Raw genomic sequence first — 16,810 nt, 5'->3', positions numbered from 1 at the left:
GTGTTCTGTGACTCCTCCCTCCCTCTGGACAGAAATATCTGGTACAGGGCTCTGCACACAAAAACAATGAATATCATTTACCACATCGTGTACAGGTCAATGCTAGTGAAGGTAAATCACTGAGGGGGTTTTCTCCTGCATGCTAATATATGCTAATGCAAGGAAAATCAAACAATTTTAATTTGTTATTGTTGCCCTTTAGCGATTCATTATAATATGAACCTCACTGCCATCTGGGTATTTGCAGCAATCAGTTGGGGATTCAATATTTCCTTCCAACCCAAATACTGAAGTGAGGGAAATCATAACATGAATTAATGATCAGTCTGCTAGGAAAATACTGGAGGGCAAAATTATTATTCTTAAGGCAAAATACAAAATGAATTGGACTTTAAAATTTGGTCATTTCAAATTACTATCTTGGTACAACAGTAAAGGAGTGCTAATGGTACAAAATGAAAACTGAAAATTGGAAGATGCTAGGAAAACCACTGAAATAGAAAAGTAAAGCATAACTTCTAGTAATAAGCAGAGCCGAGATGAAGACTACCTGCCCATCTGGATCAACTAAGATCATCTGGTTAGGGGATGCCATTGCCCACGGGTGACATTACTAACTGATCACCGCAGCACCTTTTCCAGTGTTTCCATACAGAAGTTCAGAATTCTTCTCAGGTGGCTACCAGCCATAGATTGAACGTGTCATAAGTGATAGTCTGGATTACCACTCCACAAACATTCACACCCCTCTTCCTTCCTCTACAGGCAGAGTCTAATTCCCTGACTCACTGGTATTGGACTTGGCCATATGACTTGCTATGCCTAATGGGATTTAATGAGGCCTTTCTTAGGCCTCAAGTGTGCTTCTGTGCTTGGTCTTGGTCTTGTGCTCTGGTTTATACCCTGAGAACAGCAGGCCCCAGGTAGCCACAGCCTCTTTAGCCTGGGTCTCATAACAAATGTACACAGAGTACACCTAAACTCAGCCTGCAGCCTGAAGCAGAACACATGAGACAAGTAAGAGAATGAAGTCATGTTGTTCTAGCCACTGAGTTGTAGGGTCGTTCGGTACACAGTATAATTTTGCCAGTAACTGATTAATACAGCATTTTAGGTGAAACTTATTTGTTATCCCTGGCCTAAAAACTGGTAAAACAAGAAAATGTCTAGGATAAAGTAGACAGACGTTTCAGAGGTAATACGGGGCCATTATGAAAAAGAAATAGCCATGCTGGAAGCCATGTTCAGCCACGTTGAATCACAGTCTTAAAGTTTTCAGATTTTAGTCTTATCCATAAATAAATCTAATTCACACAGCCTTCAGATTAGGACAAATGAGGCTGAGAGAAATGAAATGGTTTGACAGGATCGAGGTATAAGTTGAACCCTCTTCATTATTAATATTGCATTCTCTTTGTAGCAAAACAATAATGTGTGCTTCTAAGAGGACTGCCTTCCTGGCATTCTGAACCAGGGAGAACTGAGTTGACGAGCAGTGTCAAGAGAAAAAAGCGGCGACCAGCCCCTGCTGCCAGACTGCCCTGCTTTGTCCCCTGGGAGCCTATCTATGGGGACTCTAAGGAAGGCCATGCACCCAGTCTGAGATCCAGGCCACGGTCCGGAAATCTGATGAAGCAAAATCCTACTAGGCATGAAGGCAATAAAAATAAGGAAACAATACCTTGGCATAAAAATCCATCTGATGGTTTAACCTGAGGGCAAACCATTTTCAGGTTGGAAAATAGTCTGGGCCACCTATTCTTCAGGAGAGAGTCATGAAGGAGATGATTTCAGACACAACTCTTCAGCTAAGGTTGACTTAACCTTAACCAGCAGAGTAAGCTACTGCGTATAGGTGTGATTTCAGAGGCTTTAGGAAGACTGTTCCCACCCCCATCAGGTTAAAGTTAACACTTTCATTCCCTTTGGCTCAATGCTCACCTAATGCCAAGCAAAATTAGATACTGTTATTCCTAAAATATCCTTCTGGAAGTGAGATTCCAGTACTTGGCTCCTTAGAACCTACCTAAGTGTTGAGCACACAAGAAGCACTCAATAAATATTTCTTGAATAAATGAAAGGGCAAACGCGTAAGTGATTGTTCAATATCTATGTTACTGCTGACCTGACTCAGAGGTTTACTTTATAGTTTACTAACCAACAAAGGCGTCATAAGTAAGAAAAAACATAGCAGTAAGGTAAAGTTTAAATTCCACTAACCTCTCATTCATTCATTTAACAAATATTAATATCAAATGCCGGCTATGTGTAAGCAATGTGTGATTTTCTGTAGACAGAGCAGCAAATCAAATAGCTAAAGCCCCTGCTCTCAGGAAGCTGACAATAGTTTAATAAGAGAAATAGTTCAAACATGCACAGGCACATGCACACACACACACACACACACACACACACACACACACAAATATAAAAGAACTAATAAAAAGGACAGGGAACCATATGAGAGTATAAGAGTGAGTACACATTTCAGAGGATCAGAGAAGGTCCCTCAAATAAATAATCCCAAAAGGTCTCATTTGAAATGTGTGAACTGGAAAATAAACAGACATCAGGAAATACCATTTTTTTCACAGAGCCCTACATCTGAAATGCAGCAGCAGATGGACTATCATGTATGTATGTACAGTGAGCTGAGGCCCCTATATTTTAGCAGCTAGATCCTAAGAACCCATCCTCTCCAAGAGGTTCCCCAAACTATTGTCCTTTTTAAGTTAAAATCTCTATAATTAAACCCTGAAACTTGATTACACATGACATATATTACAATTTTATAAAATGCCTAACATTCAAACATACCAAGCAAATAATCTGTGTACGAAGACAAAAGATCCATGGTGGCAAATTCTGGGATATTCGGTAATGCCTGTTGACTAACTTTATCAGTTTTATCATTTGTCTTTCCGATAAGTAGGTTGATTGCCAGCACAGCCTCACTGACCTAAAATTAATGCACAATTAGAGTCCATAAATGCAAGCTTTCTGATTCATAGATTATCCATTAGGTAAATAATGTGAAAAAGCAAATTCATAAAATAACATTTGGTACACATTAGGGAAAAAATAAAGACAAACTGAAAAACAATATGTGATCCCCCAGCATGTAGTATATACCATAGTCAAACAAATCATGACTGTTGACAATTTAATCAATAAATAAGTCATTTTGAATAGGCTACCTCCTGTAGCTATGACAGATACTTGCCAAAATCTGTGTCAAATATGTGCACATGTGTATCTCCCATTATTTTCATTAAAGAAAAGTGGAATCAAACCAAGTCTGGCTAATAGCGATTAAAAACACTACACATATAAAGAGCACTTCTAATCTTCCCAAAGAAACATCATTGGTGCAAATCCCAAAGAATGTGATATTTTCCTTTCTCTTGTATCAATACATTGTTTTGCCTTAACAGATGTGATGATAAAAAGAAGAGTTAAATAAAACTCACACCAACCTGTGCAGCAGCTCTTATTGCAATCCAGGCAAATAAACTGTGCATTTCAGATTTATTTACTGTTGGTTCTTTAATAGAACTATGCCTTCCGGGAAGAGCCTAAAAAATATGGCAAATGTTTTATGATAAAGATAGATAAAGATATCATAAAGTTTCGTGATAGATTTTCTCATCTTCTGAAGATGAGATTTTAGTGGGACACTACATGGCCATTAAGTGTAATAATGTATATTCAACTATTGACATGAAAAGGCATCCAAACTACCTTAAGCAAAAGAAAAGTATAGGTTACAAAACAGCATATGCACAATATGATCCCGTTTTCTAAAAGCTAGGTACACACGTATGTTCCCTGTATACACAAGCAGAGAAAATTGTCAACAGTGGTTACCCCAGGTTTTAAGGGTAATTTAATTATTTTTATCTTTGTGATTTTCTAGATGAGCTTACATTATCTGAATAAAAATAAACACAAATTGCATTTTAAGTAAATGTTATTTACCATCTTAATAGAGGATCTAGAAATTGAATATATCTTGTGTGTAAAGACGTCAGAAACAAGAATATTACTTAAAGGTTTTTGATAGGTATTTGCTATCAGTTTTCTAACTACAAAACTATTAAAGGGATGACTGTAATCATAACGTTCCACAGAACAGCAAAAAGTGACAATGAACGGAGATACGTTTAACATGGGGCAGTGTGTGTGTTCAGCTTTTAAATATAAAAAAGTCAATAGTACAGAAGTAAACAGAAACTCCACCAGCAACATAGTATCTGTTTTACATTTTTAAAGTATTAATAGTCAATTTTAAAGATTTAACTGATCTGTAAAAACTATTCAATTAGATTGCTTGTTCTAATTTTTGATGGTCATATTTTGGCCGATTTTTAAAATCTTCAACAAAACTCCAGAATAAAACAAGCAATAACAAAAATATCTTTCTTTTACTTCTGGCTATAAGCCTCCCAAGGAAAAAGAAATGCAATGAATAAAGCTAATGCCAGAGCATGAAATACAATGCACAAAGGTGGCCTGGCCCAGTTCAAGTGTTAAGCTTGGAGGTAGACAGATGATACCTGGAGAGATCTGCCCATGGGGAATCTAAAATCTAAGCAATATAGTCCTGTCCCAAATATGGAGAGCCCAGTCACCAACTGTAACAAAACTACTTAGGCTCTGGTGTAGCCATTGCCAGCTTACTGACTATATAAGCTTGGGCAATTCACCTGTTTAATTATGGAAACAAGGTTAATAGGCATTGAGTGAAGAATATAGAACAACATTAAATAACTATATTATAAGAACAATTAGTGACACACACATTCAAAAAAGAGAGCTCATTTTGAATTGAGAGGAAGGCTTTATTGAGGAGGGATTGAGAGGTGTTCAACATTGAGTAGGAGATACTAGCTTACGCAAACAGGCAAGAAAAAGAAAAAAAAATGCATCTAGATAGGAAATGAAGAAGTTAAATTGTTTTTGTTTGCAGGAGACATGATGCTCTATGTAAAAACTTCCAAGATACACACACACACCCCTCTAGAATTAATAAATGTGTTTATTAGCAAAATCACAGGATACAAAACTCAATACTCATAAATCAACTGTATTTCTGTATACCAGCAATGAACAATCTGAAAGTGAAATTAAGAAAATACCTGTTCACAATAGAAATAAGCTTAATAAAAATGTACAAAATTTGTACACTGAAAAGTAAAAAAAAATTTGAGAAAAATTACTATCTAAATAAATGAAGAGAGAGTTCATATTTATGAATTGGAGGATTTGACATTGTTAACATGCCAACTGTCCACAAATTGATCTACAGATCCAACACAATGTCTACCAAAATTCTGTTAGTTTTTTGGCAGAAACTGACAAGCAGATTCTAAAGTGTATATGAAAATGAAAAAGACTCAAAGTGAAAACAATATTGAAAGGGAAGAAAATAACTGGAGGGCATGTACTTTCCAATTTCAAAAAACTTACTACAAGCCACACAGTAACCAAGACAATGGATACTCACATAAAGGTAGATTTATGGATCAATGGAATAGAATTGGGAGTCTAGGAATAAATATTTATATTTATGATCAATAAACTTTTTGACAAAGGAGCCAAGGCAATTCAGTAAAGAAAGATAGTTTTTTCAACAAATGGTGCTGAGACAAATGGATATCTACGTGCAAAAATATGAATTTAGAGCCTTACCTCACACTTTACAAAAAAGATTAATTCAAAATGGACCATGGACTTAAACATTAAAGCTATAAAACTTTTAGAAGAAAACATACGAGAAAATCTTCAACATCTGGGGTTAGGTAAAGAGCTACCAAAACCACAAAACATAAAAGAAAAAGATGATAAATTGGACTTCATTAAAACTAAAAGCTTTTTTGTTTCCAAAGACACGATTAACAGCATGAAAAGACAAGCCACAACTGGGAAAAATATTTGCAAATTATGTATCTGATAAGGGACATATATCTAGAATATATATTTAAAAATTCTTACAACTCAGTGATAAAAAAAGATAACCCGATTTAGGCTATGGGCCAAGGATCTGAATAGACATTTTCCCAAAGAAGATATACAAATGGCTAATAAACACATGAAAAGATTTCAGTATCATTAACCATCAGGGAAATCAAAATCACAATGAAATATTACTTCATACCCACTAGGATGGCTATAATCAAAAAGATAAATAATAACAATTGTTATCAGGTATGTGGAGAAGTTGGAATCCTCATACACTGCTGGTAGGAATACACAATGGTACAGCCACTTTGGAAAACAATCTAACAGATCATCAACAGTCTAAACAAAGAGTTGACATTTGACCCAGCAATTCCATTCTTAGGTATACACCGAAGGAATTGAAAACATATATCCACATAAAAAATTTGTATATGAATATTCAAAGCAGCATTGATCATAATAGCCAAAAAGTGGAAACAATTCGTATGTCCATCACCTGTTGAATGGATCAAGAAAACGTGGTATGGGCTCCCCTGATGGCGCAGTGGTTAAGAATCTGCTTGCCAATGCAGAGGACACAGGTTCAATCCCTGGTCCGGGAAGATCCCACATGCCGTGGAACAACTAAGCCTGTGTGCCACAACTACTAAGCCTGCACTCTAGAGCCGCGAGCCACAACTACTGAAGCCCGCACACCTACAGCCCGTGCCCCGCAACAAGAGAAGCCACTGTAATGAGAAGACTGCGCACCACAAGGAGGAGTGGCCCCCACTCGCCGCAACTAGAGAAAGCCCGCACGCAGCAACAAAGACGTGCCAGTGCAGCCAAAAATTAATTAATTAATTAATTAATTTTAAAAAAAGATACACAGAAAATAATGATCATATTGTATAGAATTATACTATTCTTTTCACTCAAATCTTATTTGTTCAATCTCTTAATTAATTATAAACACCTCCCTAGAGAAGGCCCCAAAGGTGATATACTTCTATCCTAAAATCTTATTAATTTGCATTGCAAATTGCTATGGAAACAAATATTTTTGTTTTCTCTTATTGGACATAAAGATGTTTGTCACACCACAAAAGTAAGTTTTCTATGTAATCATTCTGATGAAAAAAAAAAAATAGCTGCTATCCACCTAAGGCAGCAACCATATGAGTAGTTCAGCTGACTGAAAGCTTATTTGCCTAAAGGTTTTAAGTCATGTTTATGCTGCCTCAAAAATTAGAGATTTGACGTCAAAATTTTCTGGAAAGATTTTTTGGTGGGTCAGAGGATTATTTAATAAGAATGAAATATATAATGCCTACTGAAACTTAAAGAATAAAAAACTAGACATTTTTTATTAAAAAATGAAAACAAAGTTACTGGGTTCATCCACCTCCAAACCACCCAACCTCCTGCCCAGAGTATCTCACTCTGCCTGGATCCTTGGTACTCAAGTGTGGCCCACAGACCAGCAGCACAGGCATTACCCAGGAGCTCCTTAGACAGGCCAAATCTCAGACCTCATCAGGATCACAGGATCCCTGGAGATGTTTCTGCCCCTTATTTGGAAGTGCTGCTTGAGGGAGTACATGCCTCTGCCACTCTTTGCACGCTCCCTCCCAATCCATCAAATCCCACTTTCCAGCTCTTTCCACCACAGTCATTCACAATCCCACCAACCAGAGTTATTTCCTAATCCTAAATTTCACCACCTAAAGCACCCCCCAGCTTTCCTTCACTTGGACTCTTCCTCCCACCTTTCTTCCTCTTGCTTTCTTCCTTTCCACGGTTATTATCTGTCTCCCTCCACTGAAGAGTAAGTGCATGGAAGCAAGCACTGAGTTTGTCTTGAACCTTGCTTTAACACCTTCCAGAGTACGGCCTGGGTCATAGTACGTGCTCAAGAGATATGGGATGCATGAATGAATGACTCTTTTCAAAAGGTGATCTGTTTGCAAGCCACATCAGTGGTGAAAACCATACATGTCCATCTGCTTAACCAATATCTCATTTCCTGCAATCTCCTGATCAATACTAATGACTTCGAGTATTTATATACACCTACATTTCATGGATAACATTTTAACAGGCAAAAATGTCCACGTGAAATCTGTTTCCAGAGTCTTACGTAAAAATATCAAAGGAGGTATCTAAACATGAGTGTGAGCATTAAGTAATGAATTAATTTCTTCAAGTCACAAAGAAAAACAGTTTCTTTATTTCCATAGCACAGTGCTAGCAAAGTAAGCAAGTTCAAAGGCAACATACTTTAAATTTCTAATAAAATTGTTTGTTACCTTAATAAGTGTTGATGGTGATGCTGAAAGTTTGCTCTTTGGCTTCCTCATGTGCAAAAATAATAGGGCTATTTCGAGGTAGGAGTCTCTTATCAACCTAAAATGATACAGCATTGTATTTATTAGATAGCTCACCATTCATAATCATTTTGCATCTTGTGTCAACAATTTCTGAGAGAATAAAAGGCAAAAACAGGCAAAAGCAGCATCTGTTCCAAACTCATCCTCTTTTCAGAGCACTTGTGGCTTAGACACGGGCATCCTCCTTCCTACTGAAATTGAAAGCTCTTGAAGAGAGCTGAGCATTCTACCTTGTCCTGTGCTGGCAATACTCCACGCTATGACCACAATGCAGCTGAGCATCAAGACCATTCTGGAATATTCCAGCACACAAGGCACTAAAGAAGTGACAGTCAAGACTGGAGGAACCTGCCTGGAAAACCAGACCTCTCTCTCTACTGTCCTATGCTAATTATAATAAGTTCTAAAGAGACATATAGAGTTATGCTGAAAGCCGTGATTCGGTATGGGTTAGGTCTGTGTATTCACTATCAAACCTGTCAGGTGGGACCATTTAAATCAGTGCAGTTGTAATAATGCTGGCTTATTCTCCATCTTAAGGTGACTTTTATGCAGAATTGAGCTGGCCAGCCTTGGTACTGCTGAACCAGAGTGAATATTCACATAAATCCCTTCTAGATACAATTTCACATCTAGTGGAGGCTCCTGTAACCTGGGACTGACAGGATATCAATCTGAGTACAGACTAGAAGCGATTTACAGTCCAGTACATCACGATGCTAACCGCCATCATCAACCATCACTGTAAACGAGGCCTTGGAGCAGAGCCAAGTGCATCAAGCTTGAAAAGTAAGTCAGTGAACCTGTTGCACAATGGATCCCAGTGAACTAGCCCTGCCGTGGGAAAAGGGTGCCCCAGTCGTCCCAGCCTTAAATAGTCAATGTACTACCAGAACACGAGTCTCAAACCCAAATGCACATTGTCATGATAATGGAAAGGTCTTTTTTTTTTTTTTTTACCCTGAGTTTTGATCATGTCTCAAGCTTAGCTGTATAGCTTCAAATAGACTCTCAAGTTGCAAAGTTGGAGATTTCTCTTCCACCAATATTTGACATTCTATTTTGCCTGAAAGAAGAAAAGGATATACAAAGATGGTTTTTCCTTTTTCTATCATTTAGAACTTCAGAACAAATATTTTATGCAGGAAATGTGGAAAACTGAATGTGCTGTCCCTTTTGTCTGTCCGTCTCCTGTTTCTTGCTAGAAGGTAAGCCAATGGGGAAAGAGCTGTTGATTCCTTCCCCAGGAAGGCTCCCCCTGCCTCCTTTCACTTTCCAGACACAACTGTTCTTATCATCTTACTTTCCTCTCCATTTCCTTACTTTGTGCTCCCACTTCCTCCTGTAGCACATTCCCTTTATCTAAATCCATTTTCTTCTTTCTTCTATCATTGCAGGTATCGTAGAAAACATCTTTGCTAAAAACAAACCCTAGAAAGTCAGCAAACGCTTGAAAACCAGCACAGATGATGCAAACACTCTCGTTTGCACACAGCTCCCACCCCTCATGGCGAGCCACAGCCTTCAAATGCAGGAGCTGGAATGGTACTTCTGTAGCAAGAAGGGCAGGAAAGGCAAATCTTACAATCACTATAAAAAGGATTCACAGTTTCCATGCAGCATATGCACAGGGCACAGAGCCACCTGGTGTTAAGTTCACGTCTGGACTTACAGATAGTTATTTACCCAGACTACACCTCATCTGCCAACTGGGATTGGTCATGCCTACCTTGTAGTGCTGTTGTAAGAACTGGCAATATGAGATGTAAAACACCAACTACAGTGTTTAGTATCTAGTAGATGCTCAATAAGTGATACCAATTGTCATCATCATTTTTCTCATGGCTAAAATAAAATTATATGAATGTATTATGCAAATGTGTTTGTATATAAGTTATATAGATTGCTATAGCTATTTAATTTAAATGGGTATGTATCTTTTATAGAAATTAGCTAAAATGCTTAGCTAAGTAATGAAATAAAAAAATATCTTCCAAGCATTCTTTAAGAAACATTATTCATAGCTAAATGGCTGATGCTGAGATTTTTGAGTCAAACATGAAACTTTGTGTAAGGAAGGTCAATTGTAATTATAAAAGAAACGATAATGGAGTACTTTTTTCCTTTCTAGATATAAACTTAAAATACGCAGTGTTCTCTTTATCCAAAACTGAGTTTGGCAGAGATACCAAGGTGTTTGTCATCACCAAGCCCTTTGTAAAATCAGTATTTTGTATAATCAGTGACCAGAGTTTTAAGAAGCCTTTTGTTCATGGGAAAAAAATAATCCTCAAACTTTATCATAGTTCTGACCCTAAATACATCTTACCTTTCTGAAAAAAGATTTCAGCTTCCACCTCTTGTTCTTCTGTTCCTGATGTCTTGGCGAGCTTCAAAGCTATTTCAAAAAGATGAAGGGCAGGTAACCACTTTGAGGGATCCTTCTTTTTACTGGTATAATATACTTGCTTGGCCACTGTATCTCCTAAAAGAAAGACAGTTGTATGAAGAGGGAACAATAGATATACAGTATTCATAACAAACCTCCCAGGTACCAGACTTCTCTCACAGTAGGTACAATTGAAGAACTCTGGGAGGGAGTTCCCTGGTGACCTAGTGGTTAGGATTCTGGGCTTTCACTGCAATGGCCAGGGTTCAATCCCGGTCAGGGAACTGAGATCCCACAAGCCCTGAGGCATGGTCAAAAAAAAAAAAAAAGAAGAACTCTGGGGGTCTTTAGTTCTTAGCATTGAAGAAATGCTTTAAAGAAACACAATACCCAAATGTATCAATGAACTATAAACAATAGACCTTTGAAACTTTGTCTTTGATAAATTTCAACATTTTCTCATTTTTAAAATGAAGGATAGTATACCTGAAACTAACACAACATTGTAAATCAACTATACTCCAATAAAAATTTTTTAAAGATAAAAATAAAATGAAGCCTCTTTCAGTTCTAAAATTTCAAGCCTCTCAAGCCTCTTTCAGTTCTAAAGTTTCATAGTGCTCTACATAACAACTTTTGTGTTCCTAAGATGAGGTTGTTAGTAGGGAAACAACTGGAAGTTTTATGTAGTTTTATGTTGTTACCAATAAAATTTGCATATATTAATAGGCAGTAATTTCTATTCAGCTCTATAGCAGTTGCTCGCATTGCATATTTTGTCATCCCAACTAGTTGGCAAATCCATTATGGACAAAGGCCACATGTTATACTTCTTATGCGGTCCCATCACTACTTAACATAATGAAGGATTGTTGCATTGTTGAAGAGGCATTAGATTTAATTTCTAATCACCTCAAAGACAAGACAGACATTTATTTGACAAATATTTTCTGAGTGCTTAGGCACCGGATAAAAAACGAGAAAATTGAAAAATAAGAGCTAAGTTTCATTAAGTACTTCCTACATGCCAGGTACCATCCCAAGTACTTAAGCATTATCTCATGCAGTCCTCCCAACTCTGAGTAGATACCATTATTATGCTCATGTTACAGAGGAAAAAGCAGTGGCACGGTGAAGTTTAAGTAACTTGCCCAAAGTCACGTGACTAGTAAGTAGCAGGGCTGTGATCTGAACCTAGGCAGTCCAGCTCCAGGGCCCATACCCTAAACCATGACACTGCAGTAACCCCTTAAGAGAGAGACCGTGGAGCTTAGTGTCCAACAGGGAATGAGAACGACCAGACAGGCAATCAAAACACGGTGTGGTTGACTGTGTGGCAGTGAAAGCACAGGACACCGTGGTAGCAGGTTACAGGAGCCCTGGCCAGACCTGGGAAAGGTCAGGGATGCCTACCCAGAAAATACAGCTGTCAAGGCCGGCAGGTGATGATCACTTTATCTTTCGGTAAGTTTAATAAAGAAGAAAAACGTTGAGATAAAGAGTAAAAGGCAACTGGGGGGAAACTGCATTAATAGAATAGTTTAACAGACACAGTAGAGCAGTATGAACAGAAAGGCAGTGTAGGATTGCAGAAGGATACAGCTGCTGAGTTGTAGCTGAAATGCTGGGTACAAGCCAGTCATTCGTGCTACCGTGTCATCTGAGGCTTTGAACAAGTACCCACATGCCTCTGAGCCTTGAGGCAGCAGAACTAGAAAATATCTGAGGTCCCTTCAAGTCCTGAAAATTTTAAATCCAAGATGCCATGCCCTATAACAAGTTTTCAGGAAACCTAGGATGTTTTGTAAATATTTAGTTCAGGAATGTGCTATATGAGTGGGAAGACAGTAGAAAAAGTATCTTTCTCTCCCCCATCCCCGGCCCTTTATCCAGGGAGAAGTTACAGAGACCTTCCTCTGGACAAGGCAGGATGGTAGCACTTTACTGAGAAAATGGAGATGACGAAATCGAAGCCTTGCTTCCCCGGGCTTCCTAGGAGAGTAAGGAGGCCAGGCATGGAACAGTGAGAATAGCTGACACCTACAAAGCTCTTAGAACAAACTAGCTGACCTTCTAAACATGTTACATATTCCACTCAATTCACCCCAGGGAGACTGGTACCTTTCTTATTTACATTTTACTAGAAAGGAAACTGACAGGCAGAGAAGTTAAATGATTTCCTCAAGGGAACTGGACCAGAATTCTTTCTCCAGAGTCCATGCTCTTAAACCCCAACAATTACCAACTGCAATTAGATCTTAGCCCAGAAGGATATGCTAATACCATTTGTCCCATACAGTCTCACATCTCAATACATCTCCCATTCTTTTTTTTTTTTTAAATTCTCTTTTCTGGGGTCATGTTTCATTTTTTAAATTAATTAATTTAATTAATTTATTTATTTTTGGCTGTGTTGGGTTTTCGTTGATGTGCGCCGGCTTTCTCTAGTTGCGGCGAGCAGGGGCTACCCTTCGTTGTGGTGTACGGGCTTCTCATCACGGTGGCTTCTCTTGTTGCGGAGCACGGGCTCTAGACATTCAGGCCTCAGTACTTGTGGCTCGCGGGCTCTAGAGCGCAGGCTCAGTAGTTGTGGCACACCAGCTTAGTTGTTCCGTGGCATGTGGGAACTTCCTAGACCAGGGCTCGAACCCGTGTCCCCTGCATTGGCAGGCGGATTCTTAACCACTGCGCCACCAGGGAAGCCCATCTCCCATTCTTATATGTCTTGCTTACTGTTTCAAATTATACTACAGCTGTTTATTAATACAAGACAAAAATATCAAGTCTTTTCATGTCATTGAGGCACTTATATACATGTACAATATGTACTATATATGGACTACATGCAAGACAGTGCTATATAATATAGTACTAATGTATAATAATAGTACTTGAATGATCTTCTAGATTTTTGTTAAAATTAGAAAAAAAATTGTTACAGAAATTATTGACTTTTCTCTCTCTCCTAACTAGATAATAGGCTCTTCGAAGGCAAAGATGATGACTCCCTGTTATATTCCCACTCCCCAGCACTATTCTTGAACCTTTCTTCACTCCTATTATACAATCAGTAATCTACTTTTTCAGCTAATAAGGAAGCTCTATGTTCAGTCATTAATGGAAAAAATAATCTTAAATAACCATGATGCTTATTTTTTGTTTGGTTTTTAAAAATAATCTCGAAATGTCTTTTTCTGTAAGAGGCTTTCACGAAGAAAAAGAATTTTTTTAAGTGGCTCTATTCTTGCAATGAAATCTATACTATCACTCTAAAGGAAGACTGTCAAGAAAGCATCAAATCAGATGATTTTATGCTTCATAATATTGAAGTTCTCCTTTTTGCAATAAACATCAACTCTGTGAAAAAGAAGTTGTGAAACTGACGTTGTTTTGACAGAAAAGTTGCTTTCGGTTTTTATTCTTTAAGTTGGTATTTAATATAATATAACAGAAAGCAAGCTGTTCTACTTCAAGTGAGTCTAAAACACAGCAACAGTATTGCCACTGAGTGGTGACACATCTTCAAGATTAGTAAGGCAGGAAAGCAGAGGATACGTTTAACACAATCTGTACAAGTTAACACAATCTGTACTTTAAGTTCTTGTAGAAATCAAATATACTGGTAATATAACAAATTGTGGACCAAAGATACTGAAAAATAGCTCTCATGGGATCAGCGAGCTGGAAGGAATTCCAGAGGTCAGCTATGCCAGCCTAATTTCATAATGAGGAAACTCAACAATATAGGGGTGAACTGCTTTACCTATAGTAATAAAGTTCGTATCTGATGATGGTGATGATGATGATGATGAAAATCATATCATAATAATGATCAATACTAGTCATGAGGGGGAGGAGCAGAAGGGGAACAAGGGAAAAAATTGTGGGCAGGTGATGGTTTGAGCACACTTCTGTTGCCCTCCCTTCCCCACTCTAGTCCAAACACCTGCCTCTCCTGAGCTGAGCAGCTGCTGGTACAGGAGGCAAATGGGTCCCAGGAGGTGAGGGGTAATGTTTCAAAATGTGGGTTTTGTTATTATTCAAGTATGACAAGGTCAACAGGTCAGGAGATGACCGTCATCGAAAAGGTAGTATTTTTGCTCACAGTTCTGAAGAGGAGGGAGGGCACACCATGCCACACAGGGCCACACAGGGAAGCACCAGGGTCAGTCAGGAGGTAGAAGGAGAATGGAGAAAACGTGGGCATGAGCCTTTACTGTGTTTTTTGTGGGAAGGAGTGGGTGGGTAGGGTAAGCAGACTAAGGTTTAGGATTGGCTAGTTTGTATAATTTCAGTGGGCTCTGCTAGTAGTCTATACCTGTCCCTGGGGTGACTGGGGCAGAAAAATAGTGGCCCTGAGGGTAAGAGCCCAGCAAAGAACAATAAAAGAGCTCAATAAAAGCTCAGGGTGTAAGCTCTGGAATGGCGAGTTTGCATATGAAAGACATCCTCACAGGAGTGTGGTTTGCTAACCTCTAGGAATTGGCTAACTCTGGGAGGGGAAGTCCCTCCCTGGTCAGCAAGACTCCTGATGTCAAAGCATCAGAAATACATTTTTTCTAAAAAGGCATGATGAATATAGGTTAGAACAGAGAGAGAGCTGTTACAAGATTTTCTGTCCTCTGTGATAGACAAGAGTCTTGGAGCTAGAGGTAGGCAGCTTTGGGTCAAAGATGAGAGACAGTGTCCTAGAGAGAGCTTGAAGCAATGTCTGTGAGCTCCTGAGAAGGGCAGCAACACTGGCTGGCTCCTCCTCCTTGGTTTCCAAGGAGCTGTAAGCCTCTGGCTTACTGGTCTACCTGCTCCAATCAGATCCCCTCTTGGCTGGCTCCCGTCTATCCTCCACTCTGTTCTTCAGCCAGCAGCCAGGGTAATCTTTGGAAACATAAACTGTCCCCTGCTCACCCTCTCCCATTAGGCTGTCCCTAGCCCACTCTGTCTATACTGGTCTCCTGGCAGTTCTGGAACATGTCAAGCTTGTCCTGACCTCAGAGCCTACAACTCACTGCTCTCTCTGCCTCTACTGTGCATGACTTCACTAAGCATATGCTTCATATATACAGTCCAGGGTTAAATACTACTTCCCCAGAGAGGCCTTCCCCAATTATTCTACTTAAACAGGCATCTCTCCCTTTGCTGTTCTTTTTTTTTTTTTTTTTTTTTTTTGCGGTACGCGGGCCTCTCACTGTTGCGGCCCCTCCTGTTGCGGAGCACAGGCTCCAGACGCGCAGGCTCAGTGGCCATGGCTCACGGTCCCAGCCGCTCCGCGGCATGTGGGATCTTCCCGGATCAGGGCACGAACCCGTGCCCCCTGCATCGGCAGGCGGACTCTCAACCACTGCGCCACCAGGGACGCCCACCACATCTGTTTTAATCTCCAATAGCTTCCCAGGACCTCACAGGGAGGCTGGCACATGGTAAGTGATCAAAAGCTATTTGTTAAATAAATGGAACCTGGCTATTCATAAATACTGCCCCAGATAAAAGCACTCACATGATAGCCTCGCTGAAAATGACTTAAACTTTTTCATCAGTGACTTGAATGTAATATATGTTTAAGTGTTCTTACCAATTCTCATTTTTGTTTTGGCCAATAACATGACATGAGGAAGATAGATATTTTTCAAAGGCAGTAATGGACTTGCATAGTCAGTGTTTGATGTAGGAAATTCAATTGTTTCTCCAAAAGTTCGCATCTGTAAAAGAAGCACTGTAATGAGTAATTAGCTAATGTGGTATGCTGTAAGAAAAGACAGAAAAGTAAGTTTCTAAGTCTTGTGGACACAAAAGCACTCTCACCTGTTCAATAAGAATGTTGTGAGACTGAGTCAACAAATATAATTTTTCTGTTTTCGAAGAGGGAGTTTCCTCGAATTTCTCGGCTTTTGTTAAGTCAGCCAGTAAAAGCATGCTTCTCACCAGTGTTAAATGAGATCGAGGAGAAATAAACTCACGTCCTTCAAGCAACTGTATTACATCCTATTAAAATAAAATTATTCCGTTTGATAGTACCATTCACGATTCACTGAAACAGGGGCCAGATGTATTGACTGTTACGCATTCAGTACCTAATGGAAATTTAAATTCTCTC

The 16,810-nt window shown here is 39.0% G+C and overlaps 1 protein-coding gene across 1 annotated transcript in view; it reads right to left on the bottom strand.

Moving 5' to 3' along the window:
• Nucleotides 1–16,810, bottom strand: part of CFAP54 (cilia and flagella associated protein 54) — a 306,933-nt gene that overhangs the window by 73,525 nt on the left and 216,598 nt on the right. Inside the window, exons 55-61 of the mRNA XM_033427688.2 lie at nucleotides 16,519–16,698; nucleotides 16,289–16,415; nucleotides 10,660–10,815; nucleotides 9,291–9,396; nucleotides 8,250–8,346; nucleotides 3,477–3,575; nucleotides 2,818–2,959 (exon numbers count right to left, since the gene is read on the bottom strand). Of these exons, the coding sequence (XP_033283579.2) occupies nucleotides 2,818–2,959; nucleotides 3,477–3,575; nucleotides 8,250–8,346; nucleotides 9,291–9,396; nucleotides 10,660–10,815; nucleotides 16,289–16,415; nucleotides 16,519–16,698 (907 nt within the window). The remainder of the gene's footprint in view (nucleotides 1–2,817; nucleotides 2,960–3,476; nucleotides 3,576–8,249; nucleotides 8,347–9,290; nucleotides 9,397–10,659; nucleotides 10,816–16,288; nucleotides 16,416–16,518; nucleotides 16,699–16,810) is intronic.

This window comes from Orcinus orca, chromosome 11, assembly GCF_937001465.1.
Source record: "Orcinus orca chromosome 11, mOrcOrc1.1, whole genome shotgun sequence".
Taxonomy (NCBI): Eukaryota; Metazoa; Chordata; class Mammalia; order Artiodactyla; family Delphinidae; genus Orcinus; species Orcinus orca.
The sequence above is the reverse complement of the archived record's forward strand: the minus strand, read 5'-3'. Positions and strand labels throughout refer to the sequence as shown.